General features: G+C 40.6%; 1 protein-coding gene across 3 annotated transcripts; it reads right to left on the bottom strand.

Moving 5' to 3' along the window:
- On the bottom strand, positions 1-20,456 carry LOC119882772 (clathrin heavy chain 1-like). Of its 3 annotated transcripts, XM_038693022.1 has the most exons (27): positions 20,133-20,456; positions 19,528-19,680; positions 19,008-19,130; positions 18,576-18,713; positions 17,998-18,162; positions 17,709-17,889; positions 17,430-17,593; positions 17,143-17,268; positions 16,791-16,933; positions 16,407-16,641; positions 15,917-16,039; positions 14,090-14,235; positions 10,431-10,614; positions 10,014-10,206; positions 9,676-9,833; positions 9,395-9,559; positions 9,052-9,159; positions 8,472-8,639; positions 8,039-8,188; positions 7,733-7,864; positions 7,442-7,552; positions 7,145-7,315; positions 6,775-6,996; positions 5,524-5,544; positions 1,979-2,016; positions 1,798-1,873; positions 1-1,663 (listed from the first exon to the last, which is right to left on the bottom strand). In XM_038693022.1, exons 1-26 carry the CDS (start codon positions 20,442-20,444, stop codon positions 1,843-1,845), a joined length of 3,861 nt encoding a protein of 1,286 aa, XP_038548950.1. In that variant the 5' UTR covers positions 20,445-20,456; the 3' UTR covers positions 1-1,663; positions 1,798-1,842. The 3 variants fall into 3 exon arrangements, with proteins under 3 accessions (XP_038548950.1, XP_038548948.1, XP_038548949.1); XM_038693020.1 differs by lacking the exon at positions 1,979-2,016; XM_038693021.1 differs by lacking the exons at positions 1,979-2,016; positions 5,524-5,544.
- Positions 20,457-21,152: the final 696 nt, after the last annotated feature.

Raw genomic sequence — 21,152 nt, 5'->3', positions numbered from 1 at the left:
CTGGGTACAATTTTATGTTTTTATTTAGGCTAGTATTTCCCTTTCAGTTTAGTCATATTCTTCCACTTATTAATGACAGATCCCCTGCATTACTAATATGCATGACAACAGAAAGGAATTCAACTTATGTTAGAGTTAGGATGACACTTTACACACAGCTTAAAGCGTGTAAGGAAGTTAAGTACATCAACGTAAATACAGGCTCTTATTTCAGACCATTCTTGACAAAGAACTGGATGTACTGAGACCTAATTTCTTCATCATAACCATCAATACACATAACCTACAGGAGTGTTTATGGATCTAATCAAGCTGTCAAGTAGGACACCAAAGATTCCACCGGCCTGTCTTTTTCTGCCTCCTTGTTTGTTCTTGCCGCCAAGCATTAACCAAGGAGGAAACAGGACAGGAGAGTAGGTGGAGGACAAGTGGGTGGGGTCTCCATTTAAAAGTTTAAATGTTCACATCTGTACGGGGGGGGGGGGGGGGGGGGGGGGGTAATGGTGACCAAGGGAAACACCAAAAAACACCTGTCATACACAGACCTCAGCACGAGGAGTAAATGCACACACACGGTACGGTTAAGGGCCCTGGGGTCTGTTAGCCGTGGTCCCGTCCTTGCACATACACAGATACAGTCTCACACAAGCACTGTACACGTCACAAGAGGTCACCTAAATACATGGAGCCAATGACGGAGAGCTAACATCTAGGAGGGTGAATTGGACAGCCCAGTACAGGCTGAGAGGGGGGGGGTTAAAATTCTTATTTAGACCATTGGGTCACACTCACTCGCGCACACACACACACACACACACACACGCACACACACACACACAAACACATCCTTATTCACACAGTGACATACATCTGTATGCATTTTAAACTCCATAAAGCTACACGCTTGTGCAGAATATACTATCATCACTTAGTGTTGCTAACTATAGCCATTGAAATGGCAATATATGTTCAAATATTATATGTAACTTTTTTTTCTCCTCAGAATATACAATGATGAAATGCATTATACAGACAAACGAGACAATTTAAGCTGTTCACATGTTCAGTACATCAAAAGTAAGAGCTTCTCTACATTAATTTCTTCACGAGTGCAAATTCCAATGCTCCTCCACCTACTTCAAAGGTTCATTGCTGAGCTTTAGCAAGTCCACTTCTGCACAAACCATAAAACCAATAAACAAAACAAAACATGACAACATTAACAAACACAAAGAAATATCTAAATAAGTAGTCATAAATATGGAATGTGAAAAACAAACAAACATACATGTGGTCCAATTTCTTTTCAAACAATACAAATAAAAGTCCTTCAATGCAGTTAAATGTTTTCTCTTGTAACAGACAACATAATAAAAAAATAGTACTCAAAGGAGAGTGGGCTGTTGCTTGCTTGTGGCCCCTGTTGTGAGTAGAAGACCATGGGAAGCTGGTGAGGAACACAAAGAGAGAAAGACAAATGGAAGGAAGTTGTGTCAAGTTGTGATGGTGGTTGGGGTTGAGTTGTTGGGTGTTCACATGCCATAACCGAAGCTGGGCTGTGGTGGCTGGCTGTAGCCTGGTGCTGCTGTGTAGCCGTAGCCATATGACTGCTGAGGAGGCACAGCCACGTTGGGCCCTGCTGTGAGCATGAGTTGGGGTGTGCCTGCAACAGAATCAGAGTAGTTAAGAGTATGGCTTTGGTCATATTGTCAAAAATATTCTCTATTTTCCTTTAAATGACCTCAAAACTGTTGAAGACTGGATGACAGCAATGCTATTATCATCCTTGTGCCGTACCGTAAACAATGGGTTGAGACTCCGTAGCCTGCTCCTCCTGTTTCCTCAGAGATTCAGAGGCTTCGAGTTTGTCCACCTGTGGAAAACACAACAGCAGCGACGGTATCAGACATCAGTTACACTGTAGCCGATGGGGCTCTTGAAGAGCAAGGGCTGAGACGCTGAGTTTGTAAAGACTGACCTCTGGGTTTTTTCACTGGCTGACGGATGGGACCATTCCTGACAGGCAAAGATGAATACAGTCCAGATTTAAATAAAAACAGGCTGCAGGAGGCAGGCCTTGCTAGTATGTTGGAGGCCCTCTAGAAGGCAAAAGGAGTACCTACATCTAGAGAGCTGCTTACTATTCTATCAAGCTTAGCTACACAAAGATGTCCACTTCTTTGTGGAAAGTATTAGGGATTAGGACGGGAGACAAAGACAAACAGCTACTGGGCAATAATGGTCCCACCATCCAGCCACCCAAATCATCTACTATAACATGTTGGAGTATGTAGAGAACCAACCCCTGACCAGTATAAATAAGATGAGATATAACTTTATTAATCCCCTGTAGGGGAAATTTCAGTTGAACTACAAACACGAAGGAAGTAAATAGACTTACTAAGACCAACATTTATGTTTTTAACGCCCATTAGTTAGTTTGCCCATCTCTTAACATAATATCAAAAAGTTGTTTATTTTTGCGTTAAAAGTTGGTGGACAGAGAACTGATTAGCCTTCAGTAGCAATCAGGATTTATAAGAATGATTAGAATACATTTTTAAGCTGCAACTATGAACCAAATAGAGGTAAAGACTGGATTCTGGAAGACTGAGCTCGATGCCTCGGTATTAACACAAAGTAATAAAATACAGCTATTAAGTAAAACTTGAGGCTGAAAGAGCCGTCATGTGCCTGTGTGTACGCTGCCTTGTCTGTACACCTGTGTGTGCCATCCATAAACATTCATGCACACTTACTTCACCTTTAATCCTTAGACATTCATGAGACAGCTGTAGTACTCAAAGAAATGCTCATTCACAAAGATACTTTATAACTTTTTGTAGTCTATGTTGGGGTTACAGGAATAACCATGAACTGATATGAGTATTTATTTGAAAATGCACTGATTACAGTATGGTGCACTTTTGAAAATAGGGCTGTATCTAACAATTATTTACACTGACTAATTTGCATATTATTTGATTATAAATTAATAATATTATATTAATAAATGTATTAATCGAATGGGCTATACAATGACAGAAGAATGAAAAATGGCCATCACAATTTCATTTCATCAAAAGGCTTGTTTTGTCTGACCAACAGTCCAAAACCAAAAGATTTTCAATTTATTATCACATAAGACAAATTTCTAGTTGAAAAAAATCAATCAAATTAGTTTGTGATTTATTTATATTGATGATCAAGTAATCAATTAATTGGCTATTATTTTTTTTACCTTTAATAGAAACTATCAAAAACTTGCAGGTAAGAATATTTTCAAACATTTATTGTTGTTACATTTGCCTATTCAATCATTTCCGATTGCCAGTATTTGAAAAAAGAACACCAATAATATGCAGAATTATGTCACGGTGTTTCCAAGGTTTAACATTTTGAGGTTAACATTTTTTTAGGTGTGTCCCTGGCCCTCACACACGGCCCCATTAAGTCACTGCCTGAGTGCGAACAGCTACAAGAAGCGTGTAGTAGCCTTGAGAATTAACTACCCCTTTTTTCTTTGGTGCTTCAGTATTTGCTAAGCAGCTCAGAGGCAGACAATGACGAGGAAAAGACAAAAGATAGCGATAAAAACAATTCAAAGAATTAAGCAGCCAGAAAAAGCTTTGGATGTTACCCTCAGCTATGAAAGTGTGCAGCCTAAATACTGTTGAAATCGGTGAAGGACAGTGCTAAATGGTGTAACTGGATAGCTTTCCTCTTATGGCGGTTCTGGGTTAAGTTCTCTACATACTGTCTGGTTTACTACAGTCAGTCAATCTGGTTAAGCAGGCTGTTTCAAGAAAAGACAAGCTGTTGTTTCGTTTCAGAAGAGAAGGGTTGAGAGACATGCTGAAGCGGCAGTTTAGTTTTTTTTTCTTCTTGAGGAGTGCATGAGAAAGAGAGACCGAGAAGCAGAGAGCGTAGTGGAGGGAGTGTGAAAGGTGAAGGGGATGGTTTTGTACAGCCAGTTCAAGGTTTCCAGAAGCAGGCACAGCCAACAACGATGTCTCCTAGCCTGGCCTGAGTGCTGCTGTTGCTACCAAGGGAGGTGGAAATGCATGCTCGATGCTCTACAAGTATTTTTCCCCAAAAAAACACACACACAAACTATAGATTTGCTCTCATCCACTCAAGTTGTTTGTCGCTTGAAGAGACCACACTTTACAGTAGCAAAGAATACTCAGAAAGACATCTACTGTAGAGAAATGCCTGTACCTCATGTTTATGCTTTTTATCGTCTGTGTTCTTCTATAGCATTGAGATAGATTCAGTAGTACAGACAGACATGGAGGAAAATAGGTCTCTGAAAGAATGGTCACTTCATTAAAATAATGCCTCACTGGATCTTCTATTACTGAAATTAGGTCTTACACTTAGCTGCAGTCTACGCTACTGCACCACTGACCAAAACAGGTATAAATATGCCCTAACCCCTCTCAATGTAAAGATATAATTAAAAATGATTGATGTTACACACTTTGAAACTCCCTCCCACAATGTCTACAGGGTGAAAACATACGCTTTCCTGAAATGATCCTGTACCATGTCAGGATGATTGCTAGCGGCAGACTGCAGCTGAGAGGTGTTACAGGACAGTTTTAACATTAGAATGTATCTACAAGTCTGTGAGAAAAGGACCTGACCACAGCAGGTGAGGTAGATATCCAGAGTGGCGCTCTTCGCCCACACCTAAGAAGAGCTGATGGGCATACTGGTTTAAGTGGATGGCTCAAGAATGTTTGAGGAGGAAGACAGGGCTCATAGAAATATGTGAAAGGGGTCGCTTGTTGTGACAAACCCACAGAGAATTATCATCTGCAGCTCCCCTCAGCTCTCTGGAGCTTTAGAGCATCTTTCTGCTCATCGTTTCCATTTTCTGGCCCGCATGTAGTGTCATTGGCAGCAAAATTTCCTGCTGTTTAATTACCGTTAGCAAAGTCTAAGTTTATGCTTGACAGTCTGAACTGTAATCCTGCAAATTAAAAGTAGTATTTACACAAAGCATAATACAGATCCTGAGGCAATAATTGGTTACAGTGTTGACACGTCTGAGCAAATCTGGGCACCTGACTGCAACATGCCACCACAAAAACAAATGATCTCTGTTATCCATGATTTATCAGGTGGTGAATCCCATCAGCAATTAATAATTATGAATTAAACGTAATGCCAAGGAGGAACAGAAATGTCACGTCTTCACATATTGGAAAAATGGACTTTCACACCTCTTACTATAAGGTTTGTACCCATCTAATTCAATAACTAGTCCTTAAACTGTTTCATCCAGAGCCATCACTAACACCAGCAAGCCTAGCAGAACCCTGAGGAATGGGTGTGAAGAGCCCCGCTCTGGAGTTTCTGGGGTTGGTAGGTAGTCTAGTGGAGATTACAATCAGAAGCAGCAGAGTGACATGGGGGGAGAGGGGTCATGCAGTTTCTGCTACTTTTACTCCTCCAAACTACAGGACAGGGGAGAGGGGTCAAAAAGAATGATTAGAAAATGGATTCGACTTTCACCTTTTCCTTTATCGCATCAACCTGGAAAGGAAATTCAGAGAGGCAACTTAAAGAGGAAAAAAAACAAATGGAAGTCTCCCAAAATAGAAATTGACAGAGAGAAAAGAGCAAATAGTGGACTTGTCACTTAAAGAAAACAAAAACAATCCTTCGAGAGATGCGGGTAATAACGCCACTTTTGATACAAATGCAGACTTGAGATTACTCTGGTACTGTGAATTTCCCTTTGTTGCTTAAAACAGTGGAAAAATTTAAATACAGATGTTGACTAATAGGGCCAACAGTAAGTTTAAACACGTAAACAAGATCTACCAAATAATATTCAGTGTTTAATGTATAATGCAAAGACTTAAGAAAAAGATTTATTGTCATTATACGTATGATCCCTCGTTTTAACCTGTTTATAGTAACCAAGTGGTGGGGTTTGCCGCAAGCACTAAGAATTAGTCAGTCACAAGAAAACAAACTAAAGACTTTGTATAACTAACAGCTTATATGAAAATCTGAATTATGTTGATGATGTAGTAAAGTCCCCTAAATAAATGCTACAAATGCTTCACTCAGGTTTGCTGTCTGTTATAAAAGCAATAGGTCGGTGGGTGTTTGTTTTGCCATGTAACGGAGATAAATGGCATGACGAGCAACACAGCAGTTATGAATCTCCTCTGGAACGCATTTGTATGGAAAAGTAGCTTGAACGGATGGAAATCCAAATGAAAAGGAAAACACCAGTGATGACACATGACTGACAGAAGCATGGGAAGATGAGCATGAATGGAGGAAAGAATAGGCAGTATTAGGGGGGCTTTATCTTTGATACTGTCTGGGAGGAACTGTGTGTCACTGCCTACAGCTGAAGAGTGTTTGCAAACACATTTTAGGTATCAGATGGGTGGAAAACCAATCAGGGAAAATGTATTTAAAGATTCAATTGAATATGTCTTTCTGTAGTTCGCCCATCTGCAAAGGTCTGATATGGTAAACCCAGGACATGGATGGACAGATACAGGTTTGCCAATACTATTTCACAAGCACTGACACCTAACTGCAGGAGAAAAAAAACCCATAGTCAACATGTACGTAATCCTGCCCATCTACCTTCTAATTAGTTTATTTCACTGTAGTTACCTTAGAATTGCACAGGGTATTTCTAACATTACTCATGTCTTTCTCGCTGAAGAAACCTTCTCACAAAGCCATCTTCTTTGTCCTGATACACCGCACTCACTGGTTACCCTCTGGCCAACCCACCTTAGAGAGATACTCCCTCATGACCTGGATGAAGTAGGGCATGGAGAAGTCCATTATGTTGTGTCGCCAGGCGGTCTCCAGCACCACGTCGGGCCGCAGCAGGTCGTAGCAGGTGAATAGGCATGCTGCAAAACACTCCTTTTTGTCTTCCTGCAGGAACCAAGCCAGGAGCTCCTCTGCCAGCTCGATGTCTTTGGACTCTGATGCGTACTGCATGGCATCCTGCAGAGACGGAAGAGCAACTAGAGTTCAATACCTTGACATGGGGAAAGTGACCACATCTTCCATTTTCGCAATCAACTGGTTTCTTATTATATGGAAGAACTGGAGTATATCCTCAAAATTACTGTTTGTTTTAGCGGGCATGCACCTTGTAGAGCTTGTCCTTCTTGCAGAGCTCAACACTCTGTTTCCAGCGGTTGTTGCCCTTGAAAAGGTAGGCAGCGATCCTCCTAAACTCAATCAACTCATGCTTCTCCAGGCCCAGGGCCAGTGAGATGTTGTCAAAGTTGTCATAGGCATCAATGGAAGTACGCAGTGCCTAGATAAAAGAAAGGGAATCATAAGATTCCGCAACTTAAATGCAACTCTGAAAACATTTATCCTGCAGGTGAAAAATAAGAAAACTGTTAAGATGTACAGTGTAAAATATTAAAAAATATCATACCGCATAGTCTTCCTCAATGATGAAGAGATTGTTCAGCGCCTCATTTACTGACTTGTTGTTGTGATTCTGTACAGACCTTAGGTAAGGTTTAACCAGAGGCAGCTGTTTCACCTAAACAATGAATCAGAAAAAAAAGATCAGTCCATCATATAATCTCTTATTTAACTGCTTTTTTTGTAGGTCACCATCACATATCATTCTCTATCAACAACAGACTATAGATATTTTATAAGTAGTTACAACCTTTAACCCTTTAAGAATTGTTTACAGAAAGCAATACTGGCCCAGGACCTTGCTGAAGAAGTTGACAGCACGTGTGTGGTCCAGTCTCGGAGAAAGAACAATGAGCAGGTCGTTCAGTAACAATGGTTTGAAATCAAGATAAAAGTGGATGGCCTTGTAGTACAGCTCCACATTGGCCACCTACAGTGAAAAACACACACATACTCAATTGAACATCTACAAATAATACAAACAACAATAGGTTAGTGCTATGCGTTGGGATTGTTATTAATACTAGAATTTATTACCAGAATGGCAACTAGCATCACTAACTAAGTATGGAATAAATATACTTTTTTGTTTGTTTGTTTTTACCTTGGTGACAATGTCTTTGAACTGTCCCTCCTTCCAGGCATCAGCTGGGTGGTTCATCATGGTGATGATGGCATTGTCATATTCCTCGTACTTGTCGTAGAGGAACACCAGCTCTCCCCAGAGGTGGGCCTGCTCTGCAGCCCTGAGAACCTGACAGACACACACACACACACACACAGCTAAGTTCATAAACTCATATTTAAATTGGTAAAAAGATCAGGAACTTTTTCTTTTTTTCTTTACAGCCTATGCAGAGAGGCTAGTAGGATGGGTTCAAATCATCTTAAAGATTGCCTTACACAACTGTTCTCAAACAAGCCATGCTTCTGCGAAAAGGTACTCAAGCAAAAGAGGGATGTTACATGTGCATGTTGTAAAGCTGGTAATAAATCATTCTTTGTTTTAAGATGTTGCAGTTGTTCCCCTCGCCTACCTTTGGGATGTTGACACGGGACCAGAAGAGCTCCAGGTGCTCCCTCATCTTCTGGGGTTTGAATTTGGAGTAGAGGATGGCCAGCTCAGTGAACATACCCATGTGAGCACGCTCCAGCCCGAGGGCGGCCTCCAGCATGGTGATGAGCTCCTCAAAGTAACCACGGTCCTGGAGGGTGCAGACAGACTTAATGATATTAACCATAACCATTTAAACCAGCAATACAACCAAAATACACACTACAGAAGTGTAAAGAATTTCCTTACTTCCTAATTTACCTTAATTTCAAGGGAGAGAGATTATTTCACTGGAGACTTTGAGATGTTGGGTATCTCAATTGAGCCAAGAAATGGCTGGTTCTGTTATATCAACGCCAACAAAACTTATTTTTGCAGATACTTTAGATTTACTGACATAAAGTTGCAAAATAACAAAATGCCATTTGTAAACTTTGACATTTGGTATTTAAGTGCAAAACAAGGGCAACGAAAACCCCTACTGTCCTGCACACTATACGTCTGGTTCATGATAGTATGTGTTCAGTAGTTACTCAGCATTCATTGTAGGTTAGCCCTGTTACCTGGTAGTAGTTTATGAGTTCCTCCAGTTCATCGGCATGGACGACAATATGCAGGCCACACATTTGGGCAAGACGGAACTCTTTCCCATCTACACACGCAAAACACACCTAGAAGAGAAGAGAATCAAATCAGTCAACAATGTGTTTAATATAGGCAAGTGGACAGTATACTGCATAGAGTATATTTCTAAACTGACACTGTAGGAAAGCTCTGTGGCAGAAAGAGAAGAACAGAAGTAGAAAAGAGTTTAGTTTGAACCCAGTAGTGCTACATCTGATTCTTTACTCTTCAAAAGGATTTTTATTTCTTAATAAAAAGTTACAAATGAAACTCATTCCTCACCTCCTTCCAGGTGCGGGTGCTGTTAGCCTTGCGAGCTCCATCTACAGCTGCCTGGTACTCTCCCAGGTGCACCAGAGTTGAGGCCAGGCGGCCAAAGTTGGACACGTTGTTGTAAAGCAGTTTGGCTGCATCATACATCTTGTCATCATAGCAACGGTCACCCACCTGAAGGAAAATGGACAAAAAAGAAAAGTACAAAATGTAAACCTGTGAAAGAGAATTAAGTGGTAACAACTCTAAGAGTTTGTGTGCTTTATGTCTGTATGCTTCCCAGGACCTACTTGCTGAATGTGAGCATTATTGGGTCCGTTGATGAACTCTTCCAGCTCAGCCAGACGGTTAGTCTTGGCCAGGGCAAAGATCAACTCTGTTTCAACATACGACTCGCGGGCCTTCTTACGGGCCATCTGCAGAAACTTCACCAGGTCCTCCCAGTTTCCTGCACACAACAATCAACTCACTGATCAGTTTCATAAGCATATCAATCAACTGAATATTTATCAAAACACCATTAAAGTGTGCTCAACAAAATAAAACAATAAATGCAAAAGCACTGAATAGTATTTATCCTATACTCTTCAGATCTAGGCACCAAATGAGATAATTAAGTTCATCTTACCACTTTGGGCTGCAGCTTGTCCCACCTCCATGTAAGCAGATGGGTCATCAGCCTTGATGTAAGAGTCAATGGCTTCCTTGACCAGGCCCTTCTGAAGCTGAGCCTTTGCCAGCTGACTCCACACTGGTGGCTCATTGCAGCGCTCAGCAAACTCATAAGCTCTGTCCAGGTTACCGATGTGCTCAATTAGAACCTGGACAAAATGAGACAACATTCAGCATTCTTGTTACATCGAACACAATTCTGGTGGCCATTATAACCAAGGTTAAGTTAATTAATTTTTATTTTTTAATTTTAATTTCTGAATAATGTAAACTAGCTTAGAACTGTTCAAAACAGTATAAAAGTTTTTTTTTTTTTTTTTTTTTACTGTTTTTACTTTTTAAACATTTTAAAGTCAAGCAGTAATCCACTGACCTGCACAGCAGAGGTATTGACATCAAATTTTCTAAAAATAGCAAAGGCCTCCTCAAACAGCTCATTGCTGATGGCGATGTTCGCAATGTCTGGGGCATCGTAGTTGTCAAGACGGTTGATGTACTCCATAACGCGTGTCCTATCTGCTTTAATGGCAGTCAGGATGAGCAGATTCTGGAGGTTTCTGTAAAAAAGAACAAAGGACGTCTCAGTGAAGGTCTTATTTTCTAGGTGGCTCGAAAAGATATATAAATACATTTCAAACTGAGTGTTTTTGAATATGATCACAATTCCAGAAGTTACTATAAAAAAAAGAAAAAAGTTCATTAAGTCCAGGCAAGTTTATTTGTATAGCACATTTCAACAACAAGGTAATTCAAAGTGCTTTACATAAAACATAAAAGCAGCAGGGAAATATAAAGTTTAAAAGCAACATAGGGAAACTGAAAAAATACACATTAAAAAATAATAAAAGGTACAGTGCAGTGTACAATCAGGGTTAAAAGAGTTAAATGGAAATTAAAAACAGGCTGAGGGGTTGAGCAAATAATTGAGTTACAATTATTTTGAAAAGAGAATAAACAAAGAAGTATACTTAATCTACTCTCTCTAGCTAGTCTGTACTTAGGTCCATAGCAATCTTTGGGTCCACTGAAACTCCAAAAATCCTCCGACACTACAGAGAAAACGAGACATGTCTGTCCGCAGGCCACTTTGATCCAGTTATACTCTGGACCCACTTGTGCGTTTACAGGTGGACAGAGGTTCCTGCAAATCACTCAGGTGCAAGATTTAAGACCACTTCCTTCACTCTGTTCAGTCTCACTCTCATTATCTTTTCACTCAATTACCTACTCATTTTTCACCGTGTAAATATTTAAATAAAAGCAATGGTGAAAAGCTAAAAAGAAAAAGAAAACAGGACAGTAGAAGTTACAGTGCAGTGTAAGTTATCAATCTACTAGTTAAAGGCAGTGGTAAAAAGAAAAATCTTGAATATTTAATTAAAAGCAATGGTAAAAAGAAAAGTCTTCAGTCTTAATTTAAAAGAACTGACAGTTTCAGCACACCTGCAGTTATCTGGGAGTTTGTTCCAGATATATGGAGCATAATAACTGAACGCTGCTTCTCCTTGTTTAGATTTGACTCTGGGGACAGAAAGCAGACCTGCCCCCCCCTAGTGCTTTATAAACTAACAGCAGGATTTTGAAATCAATTATTTGACATACAGGAAGCCAATGTAAAGATCTCAGAACTGGAGTGATGTGATCCACCTTTTTGGTCTTAGTGAGGATTCGAGCAGCTGCGTTCTGAATCAGCTGCAGCTGTCTGTTGGATTTCTTAGGGAGCCCTGTAAGGACACGGTTACAGTAGTCGAGTCGACTGAAGATAAATGCATGGATACGTTTTTCCAGGTCTTGCTGAGACATAAGTCCTTTAATCCGTGATATATTCTTCAGGTGATAGTAGGCTGACTTTGTAATTGTCTTAATGTGGCTCCTCAGATCCAGGTCTATGACTACATCAAACCAGTTTAGTACTGTGCCAGAAAGTCCAACCCAGTTTTCAAGTCTGTCTAGTAATATGTTGTGGTTGACCGTGTCGAATGCAGCACTGAGATCCAATAATACTAAAAGTGACATTCTGCCACTGTCAGTGTTTAAATGGATGTCATTGAAGACCTTAACAAGAGCCGTCTCAGTGTTGTGGTGTGGTCGAAAACCTGACTGGAAGACATCAAAACAGTTATTTAGTGCCAAGAAAGCACTAAGCTGTTGAAAAACAGCTATTTCAGTGATTTTACTTAAAAATGGGAGATTTGATATGGGCCTATAATTGCTCATTAGTGACCTGTCTAGATTGCTCCTTTTTAAGAGTGGCTTAATGACTGCAGTTTTCAGGGCCTGTGTGAAAAAACCCGATAGGAGAGACATGTTGACAATTTGTAGTAGATCTGAGGCCATGCATTTAGACACATTTTTTGAAAAAACCTGTTGGCAGAATATCAAGGCAACATGAAGAGGATTTCAGATGTTGTATTATGTCCTCAAGAGTTTTATGGTTAATAGAATCAAATTGTCTCATGCTATATGGATTGTTTTTAAGTGGGCACAGGGACAAGACATATCCTGTACCCGATATGGAGGCACTGATTGCTTGTCTAATTGTTTGAATTTTGTCTGTGAATGAGGAGGCAAATTCATCACAGGCCCTGGTGGATAGAAGGTCAGAGGCTACAGACACAGGAGGGTCGGTTAGCCTGTCGACGGTAGCAAACAGGGCACGTGCATTATTAGTGTTTTTGGTGATGATGTCAGAGAAGGACAGCTTTGCATTTCTCAGTTCTAAATTATAAATGCGAAGTCTCTCTTTATAGATGTCGTAATGAACCTGGAGATTTGTTTTCCGCCACCTGCATTCAGCTTTTCGACACTCTCTTTTGAGTTCTAACCAGTGTGGCATTCCTCCATGGAGATCTTCTCTTACCAGAGACCACCTTCACCTTGGCTGGTGCAATGGCATCAATAACATTTGTAATTTTAGAACTGAAATTATCTACAAGCTCATTCAGACCCATGAGAGGGCAGGTGTCGAGGAGAAAGCCTCAATAAATTTTTCACTGGTGTTTTCAGTGATATGCTGTTTTGTGATTACCTCTGTTTGTACATTTGTGTGCACGCAGATAGCACTCTCAAAGAAAACACAGGAATGATCAGAGAGAGCAACATCAGTCACCACAATCTTGGAAATGTCCAGACCCTTGGAGATGACTAAGTACAAAGTGTGCCCCTTATTGTGTGTGGGCTCCGTCACATGTTGGGTCAGTCCATAATTATCAAGAACACAACACAGTTCTTTAGTCCCTTTGTCCTGGGGGTTGTCAACATGGATGTTAAAATCACCAACAATAACCACACAGTCAAAGTCAATACAGATTATAGACAGCAGTTCACCAAAGCAATCAAAAAAGTTTGCACAGTATTTAGGGGGCCTGTAGATATTTAGAAAAATAGCTCGAGAAGAGGAATTCAGCTGAATAGCCACATATTCAAAAGAAACAAAATTCCCATAAGATATCTTTTTGCATTGGAGGGAGTCATTAAACAAAATAGCAACTCCACCTTTCTCATAAAACTGAAGTTGGGAGGGGTAGACTCGTTATAGACAGCTGCACTGTTATCTTGGTCCAACCAAGTTTCAGTTAAAAACATGAAATTAAGATTGTGAGTGATTATAAAATCAGTGATTAAAAATGTTTTTCCTGCCAAAGACCTAACGTTTAACAAAGCTAATTTTAGTGTGTTAAAAACATTATCTGGCCCACTTTTTTCGACAGGCTGTGGCTGACGAGGAATTAATACTAAATTTGCAGGATATGTTGAGTGCTTCCTGTTTCTTAACACATTCACCATGCTTTTTCTGTTACCTATCAAGACAGGGATGGAGAAGACTACCAGCACACTGGGCCCCTTGTCCTGGGAGCAATAACTCTGAACAGCTGACTGACTTATGTCCAAAATTTCACAAATATGCTCAGGAGATGTACCGTTTATTGTTATGCCTGACAAACATTAATGTTAATGCATCTTTGGAATCAAAATCACAAAAATGCCTATACTAGCCAAAAACATTTGGAATATACATGAAGCCTCTCTCACCTGTGCTCACTAAAGACAGAGTTATCCAGTACAATCTTCTCCAAAAGCTCGATGAGCTCATTGGGAAGGTCGGCGGTCATGAAGGCCTTGACTGTTACAGATACCTCCTCTGGATCTTGCGTCTCAGACAAGGCTGTCTGGACAACCTGCAGCAGGGAGGACAAACAGACTTGATGCACTACAGCTGATGTTTAAAGAGGTGGTATTATGCTCATTTTCAGGTTCAAAATCTTAATCAGGGGTTGTACCAGAACAGGTTTACATGGTTTAATTTTCATAAAACACCATATTTTTCTCATACTGCACATTGCTGCAGCTCCTCTTTTCACCCTATGTGTTGTACGCTCCGCTCTTGAGCTACAGAGTGATGCATCTTTCTTGTACAAAATCTTTGTTGGGAGTTGCACATGCGCAGTTCCCAGGTAAGGAAGCATCAGAAGCAGAGAAGGGCGGGTCGTAAGAAACAAGTTAGTGTGATCCAAATCAAAGCCGCTTCAGACTGCGACCGTAACAGATGGTATAAGTTACTCACAAGTCCACAACATCATTGTTCCACATCTTACCATCAGGACAAAACGTTGAACTGTTGCCGGTGTTTGATGATCTATGCTGCCTTGCCGAAAAATGCTACCATAGTGCAAATCGATAGACTCGACTCTACTCGGCCCTGCTCCGTTTTCCATTGCAGATAGTACCCAGAGATAGTAGTAACTTCTCGTCATAGCGACGCCACACACAACTGCCGCGACGTAATGTTCAATGCGACACACACACCAGTGACCCACACAGCTTTCTCTTTAAGTTAAAACATTTCAACATTACTCAGAATGTAAAGACAGATAAGGGGTATGAAAACCTTCCAGTTGTGTTTTACTCTGCCGTTGTTGCTGCAGTGGTCTGTGTGATGGCGGGAGTAGAGGGCTCTGTGAGCAGGCGGCTGGCCGGCCTCACATGCTTCTCCCATGGCTTGGCACAGGCTTCCCCTGCAGCCACTTGCGGAGCTCCTCAACTCCGAAAATATTCAAGCACATTTTTGTTCCGCCATCACTTCTCGTAAAACTGTCAATATCTACACAGCTGATTTCTCAACTCAAAACTTCTCAGAAGTGGATTTAGTGATGAAATTTCGTACGTAAACTGTAAAATATAAAACTTTCTGGTGCTGGCCTCTGTCTGGTGCACGCAATGATGATGTAGTGAATAGTGAATATTCTCTCTGACCAATCAGCAGTCTGTCGTGTTTTCACGTTACATTTTAGTATCCCTCAGCTCGCTTGGAACCTCGATGGAGGTGAGGTGATACGAAAAAAAGTACCTGGAAGCAGGTACAGGTACAACATTTCTACAATGGAAAACCAAACAAAGGCGAGTCGAGCCAAAGGGCCTCCACTCAGACTAGCTTGGTTTGAGGGCGTGCCTGACCCCCACTAGCCGCTTGGCAAGCTTTATGACGCGTTTTCATTGTGACGTCACAAGTAAAGGAAGTGAAGGGGTGGACTACAAACAAGCTGTTTTCAGGCAGTTCAGAGCAGAGCTTTCTGAGGGAGATGGGAACTCCCTTTGGGCTGGACTTTGGGCTTTTTCACTTTGCAAACCTGTTACATGCACAAAAAAGATATATAATTCAATAAAGGAGAGGGAAAAAGCCAAAAAACATAATACCACCAGTAAATATATATTAAACAAAACAGGTAGATAAAAAAAAGATTTTAAATGGATCCAATATGAATGCTAACTTTGTGTTACAGGAATGATATGAAAGCCAAATCTGTAACGCCAAATAAGTTCATGTGGCATAATTTAATATCAGGCACCAAGGGGTCAAACCTGGTCAATGAGTGGTCTTCTGTAATTGTTGGTCTCCAGCAGCACGCTCGCCCACAGCTCGGGGTTCTTGCGACGTACAAGGTAGCGGGACAGACTCTTGAACAGTGAGTTCTCATTGCACACCTAAGACATAATATACCAAAACAATCAACATTGGTGGCAACAGCAGTTCAGAAATGTCATAAAAGTATATGCACATTACAACAACTAAAACAGGAAAAAAGTAACACAGCATTTAATTTATTGCATTTGTGATAAAGAGTGGCTACCGCAGAGCCTGAACAGGGCCAAACACAGCCTCACACAGCGAATACAGTACTCCATTTGCCTCTTTAAACAATAATGCCACTCGGCAAAATAACCTATTGTATAATGTTACAGAAAATATTACTTATTTAGTACTTAGTTATTTGTAATATAATGATCATAACTCAGTTATGACTATTCAGTCATGATTTTTTGCCTTCAGTGATGGTATGTTTAAACTCACATGAATCAGTTCCTGGTCACACTGTCCTCTTTCATAGGCCACACAGGCCAGGTGGGGGTCTCTTTTCTCACAATACTTGCCCACCACACGGCTGTCGTAGTAGGGGTTCTCCCTTAGGAAGCGCTCAGGGTTGTTATTGCTGTCAATGTAGATTTTGGCCAGGGCGTTGTGGGTAGCAGGCTCCTCGCAACCTTCATGAATACGAGCCTCCAACCAAGGCAGCAGCAGCTTCAGTCTTGAGAAAAGACACATAGTAAGGATTTCACAGCACACCCACAAGGTTTGAAGAGAAAACCAACTGCTTTCTCCAGACTCTATAAGACTAGGTTGTGAAGGGGTGATTCCACTATTGCTATGCAGTTCAAAGAGTTCCTCTCTTCTTACCGATTTCTTTTCTCCACTTCAGCCACCAGTTCATCTGTGGAGAACTGTCCTCTAACCACCATTATCAGGTTCTTAATCACATCCTCGGCACAATCCACATCCAGTAATCCTCCAATGACTACTGGCAGACGGCTTGGGTTCACCTGTAATAAACGATCATATGATATGATCACATATGCGCCACATGGGGATGGGGAGAGAGGAAACAACATACAAGATAGAGTTTTCAGCCAGTTTTCACAGACAGACAAACAAAACCCTATGATGTAGGTTGAGTTAAATGTTACTTTATTTACTGTCCTGGATCTTTTTTTGAAAACTGTTTCCATCAGGCTATAAATTAGAAATGTACCTTCTGCACATAGATCTCAATGTATTTCTGCAGGCTGTTGCGGTACAGGTACAGGACCAGATCATGCACAAAATCAAAGCGGTCACACACAATGATCAAAGGCAGCTGGTCAGTCAGCTTGGCTTCCTGTAGAGAAAAATATAAAAAATGATATTGGCTAATAAATATAAAAATATAAATATAAATATAAAATAATAATCTGGATATCTTAGTAGCAGAAATGTTTAGATTAATGTGCAATATAATTTTATATTTAAATGTTTATTCTGCACAGGTCCATTTCTGACCTTGAGGAAGTTCTTCACACGTTCAGGGTCATAGCAGTTACTCTCTCGGCAGATTCTCTCAACCTCTTTGATCTGGCCTGTCTTACAGGCAGCCTGGATATATTTGAAGTGGACCTCTGGATCCTGGCTGAAGTTCACAATGGAACCCAAGAAGTAGAACAAACCTGAACGACAAAAAATGACAAAATCAACAGGTGAACTAACTGCAACTAACTTGCTGTTTTCTCAATATGAACAGGAAAGACAAGATTGCTTGGCCACAGTCTACTCCCAGCTTACCCTCGAAGCTCTTGAACGACTCAAAAAGTTCAGTGAGAGACTGAGTACTGAGCTGCTCATGGTACTTGGAGGCGACCTGGACACAGATCTGCAGGTTCTGGCGGATGTTTGCAGAAAGCATGGCCCTCAGACACTCTAGAGAGTCCTCCACTGACAAGGAGCCAAAGAAATTCACCAACCACTGCAAAGACAAAGAGAACACAATCAGCAAAACATCACACACAAAGTCACATTGTATCAGTTTTTGTTAGGGTTGGTATTTTCTTGTGTTCCTTGGTCTGTATTGTACCTCTGGGTTGAGAAGATGTGTGTGCACCACAGCGCGCTTGATGTCATACAGGTCAGTATAATGCTCCAGTGCCCTCTGCAGGAGACCAGCCTTCTCACAAAGCTGTGCTACATGAGCACGATCATAGTGGGTGAACATCTGATTGCCTAGGATGGCATCTGCAACCTGCAAGATGTGACACAGGGACAAAGACATTTCACTATAGTTTGAAGCTTTGTTAACGTAAAACGAAAGTTTGCAACAGGGGCAATGGGAAATTAGATTATTAGCAAAAGGAAACATAGTGAAATGCCACATAGTGAGTGGAGAACAGAAGGGCTTCTTAAAGAAGAACTAACAGGTCTGTGAGAGCTGGAATTCTTACTGGTTGGTAGGCGATCAAATACTTATGTCATGCAATAAATGTAAATTAATTATTTAAAAATCATACAATGTGATTTTCTGGATTTTTGTTTTAGATTCTGTCTCTCACAGTTGAAGTGTACCTATGATAAAAAAAAACAGACCTCTACATGCTTTTTAAGTAGGAAAACCTGCAGAATCAGCAGAGTATCAAATACTTGTTCTCCCCACTGTACCTGTGGTGCGTGGACCAAATTCATTTCCAGCAGGCGTGTCTGCAATGGTCCTTCCATGGGTCTGTTGTTCTTCAGGGCATCTAGTAGGAAGGACGTGCACTGCTGGATCAGGTTGTACTCCATGAACACATCAACAATCTGGAGACACAAAAGAAAGATATCATCATAGATGTCAAACTACTCTCAAAAAACAGCATGTTTGGTTGTCCTTTTAATCAAATGACAAATTATACAAATTATTTTTTGGTTACTGGGTGAAGAGCAGTAGCCATTGCATAATTATAATTAAGCCACCGCTGACCTAAGTAGTGCAAGTGAAACAAATAGTGAAAAAGTAGACCTGTTAAAAGCTACTAATGTAACCTGCAATAAACCTTTTTGTTATTTTTGACAACATGGTATAAACACATGGTAAAGATGTGGGTTTTTTACCTGAGTAATGTCAGCCAGTGGCTCTTCATCCTGAACCAGCATCTGGGAGAACTGAAGGCCCTGCTCTGGACTGATCCGCATTACATTCCTTAGCAAGAAGATCCAGTCCGGGGTGTAGCCCACCTACAGGGTCAACAAATCTTTAAGCATAATAGCCCTACATCTGAGTTGTGCCATAGCTATGATGGAACCATATAAAACACAAACACAAGACAACAGATATTGTCTTTTGGAGGATTACATTCTCTCTCTGCAAAAAGTTGTTATTTTTCTCTATTATTTTATTATTGTTATATAACTTGCATTTATTCATTCCATATTTATATATTTCTACATTTATTTATGTCAGCTGTATGTTTGTGTAGCACCTTTTCACCAAAGCAAATTCCTCATATAACGAAAAAAAACTACTTTGCAATAAAGCTCCCTCTGATTCTGATTCTCTCCTTTCTCTGTACCACAATGGTCTTTTAGTACATGAGATACACTTGGAATAACAAAGTCAGGAATTGTTACAAACCTTCTTGGCATAGAGGACAATCTTCTGGAACTGTCCAGTCTCTGCAAAGCACTGAATGACCTTATTGGGGACGTTGGCTCTAAGGTAGACACTGAGGGCAAGAGTAGGATCAACAGACTTCACCAAGTCTCCAAGCTCCTCAGAACACTCCAGCTGTAAAAACACACACACAATCTAAAGTTCAGAAGAAATACAAGTAAAGGAAAAAGCAATTAACGAACCAGAAGAAGTAAATCAAGCAAACATCATGACATAATGACCTCAAGCCTCAGCACTGATGATGTGTTTGAAAGAACAGGAATTTGGAGACTGAAATGAATCATATTGGATGCAAGCACCATACTGGCTTTCAAATTGATTTACTAGTCAGTTCTTCCAAAAATATATGAGTATATGCTCATGGACACATAACTGAAACCGGCAGTATAGTTTTATTTGTAGAAGTGAAGGAGTCAACTAACTAGCTATGTCCAACACTCTCTTTATTGTAACTATCTTCCAAAGAGTAGATGATTTTCTGAATAGAGTTTTTGACATGATTGGTGAAAATATTTCCTCTGAAGATAATAAAGATTTCTGCTATAAACCAACTACTGGACGCACACCTTGTCCTCTTTCAACCATTTCTCTAGTAGCTGCTTGCGGCCCTGCTGGAGGACAGGCCTGCACAGCTCCAGAGACTCAAATTTATTAAGTTGACCTTGGTCCAGCAAGATGCCAAAGTATTGGAGCAAGGGAGATGTCTGGCCTGGTTGGGCTGGAACACTTTGGAACCGACGGATGGTGTCTGGTGTCCGCAGGATACCCTGGAGAAGAAAGATGAATGGATGGATAGTAATCAAGTGACAGTGGGAAGCTTTGGGTTGAGAAAAGTCACATTGCACTAGAAGAATACTACAGTTACACCAGGTGAACATTAGTTACTAAAAGATTTATAATGTATTCACCATGAAATCAAAATAGATGTTGGTTTTAATTGCATATGCCTTGCACTGTATGTCACCAATACACCAGCATCTAGCCCAACAATGGTAAAAAAAAACTTTGTTTTGTAGGTATTCTTGATGGTAATTTTAGAGTTTGTCATTTCCTGGAAAAACAATTTGATGACAATTGTCCTATTAGCGTCCAATGAAAAGGAGAATGGAGAACAATACTGGGGTCTATTCAATAGGCTGCCCTGCCTCAACTATTGTGATTTACGGATTTGCTGATGAACAGATTTTATGTTGCTAAAGTAACAGATAACTGCTACTAGCTGCTGTTAGTTACTCAGTTAGCGGTCATATTCAGACTATGCCTCCTGTGAACTGGAGCACGATGGTTTGAACTTCCTAATTTTACTTAACCAATGGCTCCGTCAACAACATACGGAGCCAGACAGAGTCAGCCTGGTAACATTTGTCAGGTCTGGCCAATCATAAGAAAGTGGGCGTGGAGAGGGGGAGCCTTAAAAGGAAAGGAAAATCTACAATGTTCAGATAGAGGCCTACATGAAGAGTCAGAAAGAAAGAATTTTCAAAGAAACTTTGAATACGCAAAGCTGCAAAATAGGAGTGACAGAACTACAATATAGGACAGGAAAAGTAGTATAATAGGTCTCCGTTCACATTACCTCTAAAACT

This window comes from Micropterus salmoides, unplaced genomic scaffold (genome assembly GCF_014851395.1).
Source record: "Micropterus salmoides isolate LMB-PRFRI ecotype aquatic unplaced genomic scaffold, ASM1485139v1 Ms_hic_scaffold_3, whole genome shotgun sequence".
Taxonomy (NCBI): Eukaryota; Metazoa; Chordata; class Actinopteri; order Centrarchiformes; family Centrarchidae; genus Micropterus; species Micropterus salmoides.
Note: the sequence above shows the minus strand (reverse complement) of the source record. Positions and strands in the feature narration are given on the sequence as shown.